The sequence below is a fragment of the Neolamprologus brichardi genome, chromosome 7 (assembly GCF_056152115.1).
Source record: "Neolamprologus brichardi isolate AB-2024 chromosome 7, ASM5615211v1, whole genome shotgun sequence".
In the NCBI taxonomy this organism is placed as follows: Eukaryota; Metazoa; Chordata; class Actinopteri; order Cichliformes; family Cichlidae; genus Neolamprologus; species Neolamprologus brichardi.
The window spans coordinates 24,504,075-24,515,383 of record NC_142110.1 but is presented as its reverse complement, the minus strand read 5'-3'; the positions used below and the strand labels follow the sequence as shown (position 1 = coordinate 24,515,383).

The 11,309-nt window shown below is 37.8% G+C and overlaps 1 protein-coding gene across 2 annotated transcripts; it reads left to right on the top strand.

Annotated features, from left to right (window-relative positions):
- The first annotated feature begins 477 nt into the window (after nucleotides 1-477).
- LOC102784113 (high choriolytic enzyme 1-like) lies at nucleotides 478-3,969 on the top strand. 2 transcript variants are annotated; one of them, XM_006782308.2, is made up of 9 exons: nucleotides 478-545; nucleotides 656-737; nucleotides 1,314-1,359; nucleotides 1,547-1,699; nucleotides 1,846-1,963; nucleotides 2,553-2,731; nucleotides 3,209-3,290; nucleotides 3,613-3,749; nucleotides 3,849-3,969. In XM_006782308.2, exons 2-8 carry the CDS (start codon nucleotides 669-671, stop codon nucleotides 3,737-3,739), a joined length of 774 nt encoding a protein of 257 aa, XP_006782371.2. In that variant the 5' UTR covers nucleotides 478-545; nucleotides 656-668; the 3' UTR covers nucleotides 3,740-3,749; nucleotides 3,849-3,969. The 2 variants fall into 2 exon arrangements, with proteins under 2 accessions (XP_006782371.2, XP_006782370.2); XM_006782307.2 differs by having other exon boundaries at nucleotides 3,845-3,969.
- Nucleotides 3,970-11,309: the final 7,340 nt, after the last annotated feature.

The following is an 11,309-nucleotide window of genomic DNA, read 5'->3' as shown; positions in this document are numbered from 1 at the left end:
GGGAAATCATGCCAGGAAATCGTGACATTACTCTTCTTTCCTCTTTTGAGTGTGCATGGATACAGATGTGAGAGTCAGAATGTAAAGTGATGATGATGATGAAGATGAATTTGTCTAATATCGGAATAATTTTGCAACTTGTTTTTGGGGACGTTGGCTACCTAAGTGTGCATCCCTGGACTTTCATAGTTCCGATGTGCAAGTTTTCGCTCATGTTCAAAATTTTGTGGCTATTCCCAATAAATCCCACATATCTACAATGATTTTATTTCAGCTGTGTTAATTGACTGAAAAGAAGAAAGGCAACACAAGACTGGTTAAGAAACAACCTTTGTACAAGTTTACGATGAACTGCTCTTATCAAGGAATCGTGGGGATATGCAACATGGCATCAAGGTGACACGTATTTATCTTGGGCTTTTCACTCCCCTCTTCTCCTCCAAAATGTCCATAAAAGGACTTTTTTGTTCCGGTGCAGTTGGCTTTATAAAGTGATGTTCAACCACATTGCATTATGATGCGTTTCTGTCACTTCAGGGATCGCTGTAAGTATCACCAATAAATTCTCCTTTGTTCTGCTTTAAGGATCCTCGTCTAAACTGAATTTTGAAGAACTGGAATAACTGGGTAAATATGTTTTGTATCATTATTGCAGATATTTTGTTGACATGGTTGGGGTTAGGTGTGTTCTAGGCCTTGTGGCCCTTTTGGCAATCTCTGTCTGGGCTGAAAGTGAGGTAAGGAATTCTCCTTTTCTAGCACATCTTGACTGATTTGGTGTAATAAATGTGAAACAAATTTCATTTTTCTCTCTTTCTCTCTCCCTTTTGTCTGTAAACAACTCCTGGAAAATTCTGGAATCTGTAAGTTTACCATTGTTCTTTCAGACAATGTTGCAGATTCCCACTTGATGTGCTTCTCCTCTGAAGTGCTTTCCTGACTTTGTTTTGCACAAAAGGCTAATTTTGGAACATGTTTGCTATATTTTTAAGACTGGTGATGCAATATATTAGAGTCACATGTAATACAATGTATCACAACTGACATCTGTTGTGATACTCAGTCACTTCCATTAAGAGCTCATTAAGAGCCCATCGTTGGCCAGTATGAAAAGGAGGAATAATTACTTGCATCTGACTATTGCTTTAAGACAAATTTACTGACAGTGAATCCATCCTTTAATTGTAAAATATTCTTTTTAAAATGAAGTATAAAAACGTTTATCAAATAATTATTTACTTCTATGATCCTTGCTGGTAGATCATCAGTATGCCAACAGCACTTCTTCGTTCCTTTTTGTGCAGGGTGCTAAGGTTCTGTCAACTTCAGAGCGAATTGAGAGAGCCAACAGAGATATTGGTGAGACTTTTTAAAGCCATAAAAAGGTTTAACCCTCTTTTCTCCTCCCTCACCTTTTCTCAGAATCTCAGTGTCTTTTGTGGTACTCGGATCCTTTGGACTATCACAAATATTTTAGATCTCAGAAAAAGGGAGAGTGATGTAAGAGTGAATCAGACAATTGAACTGATCAATGTGTTTGCTGCAGTCCGTTCTCCTGATGAACCCTACATAGTGGATGATATTGCATATGGCTCGGAGGCGGAGAGAAACGCTGACCCCTGCACCGCTTCTGGCTGCATGTGGCCCAAGTCCGCTGATGGACGTGTCTACGTGCCCTACACCCTTTCCAGCGTGTACAGTAAGGAGTAAACTCATCTATGAATGCTATTTTCTGCACTTATCACCAGGAACATGGTGTGTTGCACTGCAGACATTTTTCCTGCAAAATATCACAGGATCCTGTTGGTCTAGTGGTGGATTAAAATGTGTTTTCCATTTTTCCAGCCTCTCGAGAGGTGGCAGTCATCGAGCGTGCTCTGCAGTCCTTCAGTTCTTTTTCTTGTATCCATTTAATCAGACGCACAAACGAAAGAGACTACTTGAATATCCAGAGTCTTAATGGGTAAACATAAGCAAAACACGTTCTTTCTTTGCCCAATCTGTCTCAAGAAAACCTGTATTTAATTTTAATATGTTCACTAACATCACTATGTTTTGTCCATTCAATGGTTAGTTAAGGATTTATAATAGTATGTCCATAAGACTAAATGTAACTACTAAATCATGCAGCGGAGACTTTTGTTCGATTAATCCAGGTCAAGGTATTTCACTTTCTCAACCAATCAGAACGAGTAAAAAAAGAAAATATTCATAATGGCAAAGTTTACTGCAGTCCCCCAAAATTCCGTTTACATCCATACAAAAAATGGCTGTGCAACCACACTTTTCTGTGTATGAATTAATGAAGCACCACATTTCTGGAGTTGGTAGAACTCCAGAAATGGTAGTTGCACTAGATGGTGAAAAAACAAAGCAAAGAAATCTCCCATAGAACAGGTTTTAGCAACATATTTAATACTTGCAGAATTGGTTAACTATTTCCTGTTGTGTTAACATGAAACATATCTCAAAAAAGTTTGTGCAGTTACAGATGTGAAAAAAGAAGACATTTTTGCAGCTTTTGTAACAAGATTTATTTTGTACCTTTGTAGGTGCTACTCCTACATTGGCCGTCGATATAATGCACAGGAACTGTCCCTGCAGAAATCAGGCTGTGTTTACCACGACACTGTCCAGCATGAGGTGCTCCACGCTCTGGGTTTCAATCACGAGCAGACACGTTCTGACCGCGACCAACACATCCGCGTTGTGTGGGAGAACATCACTCCGGGTTTGTCTGTTTTCACTTTTCACTATCCATGACAGCAATATAAATAGAATACAGAAAGAAAATACTTACTGGCACAAAATATAGGATTACTTGGGCATTTTGAAAAATGTGCTGATTGGCTTTTTTTTTTTAACCAAAGGTTGAATGCAAAGACAGCTACAGCTGTCACAGCTATTCTGTACTTCAGGCTTTGCTTAGCTTTGCACAAACAATGTCGACGGACAAGAAGCAAATTCATAATACCAACATGTCTGTCGATCATCATTAACCCACTATAACCCACTTATTTCACGTGAGCAAATACCAGTATTGGAATCGACGAGCACACAAACCTTCATAGTGCGTTATAAGAAAGCAAAATGCAATACATCTTAAAATGCCGAACTATCTGAACACTCATAGAAATGTAGAGTGGACTGAGGCCACAGAAACAAGATAAAGAATGAATAATGGAGCTCATCGTATTTCTGTCTCTAGGAATGGAGCACAACTTTGACAAAATCAACACTTTGAACCAGGGAACCCCCTATGACTATGGCTCTGTTATGCATTACCACAAGTAGGTATCAATACCAGCAGCTCCATGTTACAGCTGTGGCTGCCGTCATCATGTTGGAAATTATGAAAGATGTTCAAACAGGTGTTAAAGTGCAATGAAAACTGAGTGAATGTGAATCAGATTTTTTCATATTGTTCTCTCTTGCTTTTTTTTTTCGGGATTGTGTATTTCTTAAATATTTTTGTACTCTCTATTTGATATTTTATGGTTTATTCTGGCTTGGTAAAATTTCATAGTCAATTTGGCATATATTTATTGCACAGTAGGCGTAATAGCTTTCAGTAACTTCCCTTGGAAAAAAAAACACACCCTGTGTTTTCAGGTACGCCTTCTCCAAGAACAACCAGCCCACTTTGGTGGCTATCCCTAATTCCAGTGTCGAGTTTGGGTATGCCACTGAGATGAGTCAGATGGACATCCTCAGGCTCAACAGGCTGTATGGATGCTGAACAATCTCAGGTTATTATCCTAAGTTCATCGTATAGTATTCCTCACACTGTATTGTTGAAAATGTCGGGAATTTCTCATAATAAATCTCAATGTTTTTCTATCAGACAGATGACCAGCATGATGCAAACAATCCAACTGTTCTTTGAAAAATATCATCATCATCAGTGAACAGTCACTTGATCAACAAAATAAAGATTTTAAAATAATTCAATAAACCTCCAATAAAGCACCTCTGTGTGTGTGTGTTTTATCTTTATGAGTGATTGTTTAAATCATGACATTTTAATTTGTCATTGCTTTCTTTGTGACTCTAGTTACTTTCCTTCCTTTGTGACCGTCTAGCCTGTTCATATTTGTTTCACTTGTTTCATTGGTTTTTACTAGTCTGATCAGGCTGTGTGGATATGGCTTCACTTCTCCCCTTTTCAGCTGTCACTTCATCTGTTGGCTCTGTCATGGTTTTTGTATCTTGCCTGGATTCCGGTTCCTTTTTTCTAGTACTTTAGACCATTTGTATCTCTGTTATTTTTATATCAACCATTAAAGGTTCACCTTTTTTTCTTTAGACCATTTTCTGCATATGGGTTTTCTCTCCTGTGAAACTTCATATGTTTCCTGATCAGTATAACATGTATAATGACAGTAAAAACTATCAAAATAAAACTATGAAAGGTACAAAAAAAAAAAAAAGAAAAATGAAATTAAATGTTTTCCAACACAGACAAATACAGTAAAATCTATATCTGACAATAACACCTTTTTTCCCTTTGACTTAAAGAAACATTAAGCAGCATTAAAGCTGCCTGGTGTGTTAGCAAATAATTAATTCATCTGAATGACAAACAGGACATAAATGAATATTGCAGGGATAACAGGTAAATGCAAAAAGCAGCCACTGGTTAATTTGACCATTCATAGGTAAACTGGTTTATGAACAATTTTACTTTTTAAATGGTGGCACTAACCTCAGAGAAAGCTTAACCCATCTGCTGCTTCCTTTGGGAACAAGCATGTTGGTTCAAGGTAAAGCAATCTTATCGCTTGTTGCAGGTGTGTTTATACTTCATATCATTCACAGGAACTGTTTACGGAGCTGCAGAGAATCACTGGCCCAACTTATTCAGTATATGTGGTGTAAGTGTGAGCTGATAAGGTTTGTTTTTTGCCTGATATTAACTCTAGTTCTTCTCTAAAAACTTTCGTTGGTTTAAAATGACATTTGATGTTCAGTTTTATTTGTTTTCATACAAAGACTAATCCATTAAACCCACAACTTTCAGAAATGGAAACACTTGGGACAATTTTGAAATACAACTGTTTTTTGTCTATGCCTTAACAGGCCTGCATTTCAAAGCCATTTCAAAACCTGGAAAATCCTGATTTAAGCCAAGTGTGGAGTTTTGTTTGTTCGGTTGGTTTTTGTTTTTGTTTTTTTAGAAAAACACAAAGCTTTACATCCTAACAGATTGTCCATTATAATATTTTAACTTGGAGTTGTTGATGTTTCTTTGTGAACAATATGTTACTAAGAATAATTCAAATTGTTTTTTAATCTGAATATTTGTAACAAACTCTCAATAAAAATAAATTGGAAAATTGTATAATAAGCCAGTGCTGAAAAATTCTTCAGTGGAAAAATTATGCATGACTCTATCTGCAGTTCATGAACAGAGATGCACAAGTTTCTCAGTAGCAGCAGCTGCCAATCAAAGCTGGCATCATGACGTTGCACCCTAATTGTATAGCAAGTAAGAAATTAAAATCAAATCTATCTAAAAGGTGACTCCTTAAACCCAAAATAATGACAGAAAGCATCTTTGGGATATTAGTGGACACAAAAATAACCCCAATTACTTTAGAACAAGGGTCTGAATAATGTCCCATAACATGTTCAGGGTTACCCTCAACTTCAACCCAGTGTGTGTCCTCAAAGCATACACTAAGTTAAAACACATATGTGCGAGCAGCAGATGTGACTGGAGGTTAACTCTCAAAGTAGCTGCTGACGCTTCTTTAGAGGTAAGAAGTGAGGCTGCTTAGAGCTGAATAATGGATCAGCATCTGAAGTGCACTAATATTCACACTTAAACAATGTTGAAGATCCTAAACTTGCATTATTAGTAAAATACAAAAACTAAACACAAATCCACAAAACTCGAAACCTAGGTCCAAGTCTCAATGACTATAGTCGACTTTGGTTATTGTTTCAATAGTGACTCTCACATTCTGAGTTCTGTTAGATTCATTATTCTGTTTGGACTTCACTCGTGTTATGGTTTTAATTAGTCTGGCCTTCTTAGCATGTTTGCTATCAAATCTTTGTCACTGTCGTAGGTGTTTCTGAGTTGGGTTTCTACCTGTCTTATTTTGATAGTCTGTCTCCTGTACATTGCATTTCCTCTTTTTGTCACTCCCCTTAAAATCTCCATCATCTTAGAACCCAAATTTGTGTCAATTTCCAGTAAGGTATTGAATTGCAGTTTGTGGGGATAGGTTAATTGATTAATCCAAATTGCCCATAGGCAGTGTTGGGAAGGTTACTTTTAAAATGTATTCTATTACAGAATACAGAATAAATGCCCCAAAATCTATTCTGTAACGTATTCCGTTACGTTATTCAATGAGAGTAACGTATTCTGAATACTTTGGATTACTTAATATATTATCATGCTGTTTATAACTACATGAATGTACTATTGCTGTGATTTATTACTGTTACTGAAGGTCCGCGGCTCCGAACCGTAGTAAAGGGACCTCTGGCTAATACGGTGGGTTCTGTGTCGGGCTCGTAGCCGAAAACTAGCTTTACTTTGTTGTCTGGGTCAACTTTGCTAGCGACAGACAGAGAGAGGCGTTGAAAGGCTGCTTCAACGGAACTTATTGTTTTTGGAGGAGAACACGAACACGATGTACAGTCGAGTCTTAATAGCTTACTTACAACTGGGCTTGTCAGGCTCTCTTCTTGGCTGCAGTGGTTATTATTATATTTACATACTTCCAGCTCCCGTTTTTGCTCGATGACAGCTCTACTTTTCCTTTTTCTCCCTCCCTCGCTCACAGACACATAACGTGTATGGCAGTCCATTCTCCCTGCAGCACGGACTACACTGCCTATGATGCTACATTCTTTAGAGCTATACCTGTAGCATTCTGCCTATTAGCTTAGCACAACAACAACAAAAAGGCCTCTCTCACCCAGGAAACACACAGAGAGAGAGAGCGTCACCCTGTAACCATGGCAACCGTAACGCTGCCACCTGGAACAACAGAACGTAGCTGTCAAACAAAACCCAAACAAGCCTGACCTGCCACAATATGAAACAGGAAAGTACCACCGGGTAATCCGTTTATTTCAACAAAGTAACTGTATTCTAAATACCACCTTTTTAAACTGTAACTGTAACGGAATACAGTTACTCATATTTTGTATTTTAAATACGTAACGGCGGTACATGTATTCCGTTACTCCCCAACACTGCCCATAGGTGTGAATGCGGGAGTGAATGTGAGCATTAATGGTTGCTTGTTTCTGTGTGTTGGCCCTGCCACAGACTGGCGACCTGTCCAGGGTGTACCCCGCCTCTCGCCCTATGCCAGCTGGGATAGGCTCCATATACCTCCAATTGAGGTATATGTCTTTGGACTATAGGAGAAACTGGAGTTCAAACACCTCACAGAAAGCTCAAAGACTTAAAAGCTAAAAAAATAAATAAATAAAAAATCGGTCAACTTCCTTCTCTGAGGCAGCTATGCTGCTTTCTTTTATGACCCTGTTCCCCAAACAGTGGGAAAGGCCACTGAGCAGGGTGTATGGCTGAATGATTGCAAGCTGTTGCACAAAGAATTTTAAAAATGAAAAGGAAGAAGAAAAAACAATTTCTTGATACTTTGAGTTGAATCAGAAAGGGGGCAACACTTTCTAATTATGATGTCATAATATTAGAGTTTAGAGGCGCTTGTGTGGTATGTATGGCTGAAAATTCACTGAAACCTACTTATACTCCAGCAGAGGGCGACACATTCTCACATTAAGGCATTTGTTACAGAGACTCAGTTTAATATTTTACATTTAACCATAGTACTTACGATGTCTAATAACAGGACATCTTAACATTAGCTATAACTCTTTATCACACTAAAGTTGGAAAACTTGGATTTAAATTCTTTACTGCCGACAACTGTAAGTCTTTTTCTACAACAATAAAATTGAAATATAGATCAGTCATCAGTCATAGATTTCAGCCCAAATATTGAACACTGAAAAGATATAAAGTGAGTAAGACGAAATGTCTGTGTTTGAATATTATAAGCTATGCATGCAAATATTGTTATGTGAGTCTTTCACATATGTATGTATGGCAGCTGCAGCACATTCTCAGAGGGATTCAGGGAAAGTGTGTCCCTACATCTAGAATCGACACAAAGGTCCTCCTTAGGTCTATTTTTTGGTCCTCAGAGTAACTGCACCTTTATAAGGATTGAAAACCTCATATAGCGTAATTTATGCAATATTAATTCCAATGTTTCCATTGTGCATTAGGTGCAGGAAATGGCCTGAATTTGACCAAATAGAATAAACAAATTACACAAATTATTATTTTTACTCTTAGATTTTGAGGTTTTACTTTTTTTTAAATTTTATTTATCATAATCTGATCTTGTGGTGTTAATTATTAAAGAGAAAATGTGATCCAGTATATTTGTGGTTTTACACATTTACATGATAGCACCAAAGAAGCTATCACAAAACACATTCATATGTTTCAAACCAATCTGTTACATATATGTGAAGATATTCTCGGTCATTCATCACAGACCTTCTTTTCAGTTTGTCTTTGCTGGAATGATTTTATTAAAATCATCCAAAGTTGCTTTGCTGAATCAAAATCCATCTATTTCTAGTGCAACTGTTACAGCGTGAAAAGTCTTCTCCTGTTTATCTATAGTATTTGGGGAGGGTACAAATCATTGAACCAATGCTAAATCCACACTCCTATCAGCCTTCTTATCCCTGTGCAGGTACTGTGGTCATTCTACCCATATGGAAAAGAAATAGAAAAAATTTATAAAAGACTTGCATCAGATGTGGCCTACTTCATATAGTGAATCACATAAGGCTTATATGATTTTCTCATGAAAGTGGCCACTTTCATATGTTGTTTTTGTAAGTATCCAAAACATACAAGTTTCATTTATATGATTTTTCAAGTGATCTTATATCTGTTTTCACTCTTGTATGCTTTTCATACAAGTTTCACACAAGACAGATACAAACTTTATAAGATTTATATATATATATTCTATATGGGTCAAGCTAATGCCCAAAAATACATTTAAATTTCATCTTATCATCTTTATCTGTCATTATTGGCCATAAAGCTTCAGCTACCTCATAACCAGTGTTGCAACTGTTTTAAACTTCTGTAGCTACTGATGCTCCTGCACCCGCTCCCATGTTTTATCATCATTTTACCCTTTTAGTTACAGTCTTCGTCAGTTTTATTGTACGAAATAGCTCATTGTAGACAATGAAGGACAAACGTCAGAGCACAAGTTCATCCATTTCTAGTGAAAGAGGCCTTTAAGGATATTACCCTTACAAGGACACTCTTCTGCTTCAGATTTAAATTCATTTATACCTTTCCTCTCTGGCTAGTTTTGCTGAGTGAGTCTTTAAAATAAGAGTGGGGAAAAAACCCATGGAGAATAGAGCCTTTCACTATTTAGTACAAGCACCTGCTCCATCCACTCATGAGCCATGGGCTAGAGATTAAACAGAGGGAGACAGTGTGAGGGAGAAAATGAAGGGAAGATGCAAGGTGAATGGAGAGACTGGAGCTCAGAGAGAGAAGAAAAACAGTTCAGCCAGAATGGTGACTGAACAGAGGTCTGGTTCAGCTACTGGCAGCCCCTCAGGGACAATCAGACAGAGATGTGGCCTAGATCCCAGAGCTTCATGCTCACCTCCTCCTCCTTCCATTTCCTCTCGCAGACTGTAGAGTCACTATCTAAACCTTCCATGTCCTCCTGTTTGAAGCGATGGCCAGGATATGGGATCCAGGGCTCGTTGTATCCCGTCTTCTTGTTTTTTTTCCTGTCTCCCTGCTGGCCGACCAATGCCTCAGAACACACAGGCTCCGGTGATGGCCTGGCCTGTCAGTCCATTACGCTATCATCAACAAAAAGGGAGTCATTGTACTTACTGTGTGCCCCAACAATAAGCAAGTTAATATGAGCCATGTATTCCCGCAGGGATTCTGATGATCATCATTTACGCTGCTGCACTGTCTTCTCATCCATGATCTCCCTTCCTGTAATAGAACCCTTGGTCCTTGTTTATGGGTCAAATTGACACGTAAGTAATGAGGCCGCTGCCACATCCAGCACACAGAAGAAGCATTGAAACACAGCCTCTTCCCCATTGTATTTTTTAAAATATACTAGGTAGTTTTCCAGTAAATACACAATACATTTACAAATGATCATGTACGGCTGAGGCTAAAAAATTTACTCAGTTAACCTATAATATGACACTGTACTCACATTAAATGTGAATTATAATCAGGCAGCCAAGGCAACTATTTGAAATAAAAACAGCCCCTAAAATAGGACTAAATGTTACTCCACCCTCTTTCTACTCACATGTAAAAATTTGTACTTTGTACACTTGCATGTTCCTCACATTGAAGAGACTTTCATGCATTAGTATTCACATGTTTTCATATGCTACTGATGTTATTCAGGTCCTAACATCATTACAGAGGCTGAACTGGAGGCAGTGTTATCCATATACTTCATGCCTCATATCAGTGACTTCCCCCGTGATGGTGCAGGCCTCCCTTCCACGCTCCAGTCAGGCCAATTACAGAAAATATAATTAGACCAATCTGGCACTGAGTCAGTGTTCTGTTAGATATAGTGAGCAAACTAACTGAGCTGCCTTCAGCTGCTTGTAGATGATAAAGTCTGCACATGACCTTGCACATGCAGGGTCCTGAATAGCAGCACTTAAAGTACTTGGAACTATGTGAGTGAAATTTAAACTAAATAGATAAATAAGAAAGATAGGAATTAATTATTACCAGGAGGAGAAAAACACACACATATTACTTATTTTTAGGAATATGGGTCAATTTCTGTCCTTGTAGGTACAGTCCACACAACTGTGGTGCCTAAAGCCAGTTACTGGACCTAAAGATAACTGTGTTACCTTTCTGAGATACAAAAAGGTATACATTCATACTATGATACCGGCAACTGATATTATAAAATAAGTATTATTTTATGCTCCCATTTTAAAGTTTTACAATCTGTAGTTAAAGTTTCATTCTGTTTCAGTGGAGGCAAAATAATACAATGGTTAATGCTATGACCTCACAACAAAAAGTTTTGGGGTTGAAATCTTCCTCTTAGCTTTTTTCTCCATGTTCTTTGCAGGTTTTCTTTGAGTGAGCTGCCAATTGCTTGATACTCCAAAATATAATAAGATTCCTCAACTGCTATTTCTACGTCTTCTATTTCTTCGTATTCTACAACCCCAATTCCAAAAAGGTCGGGACGTTGTGTAAA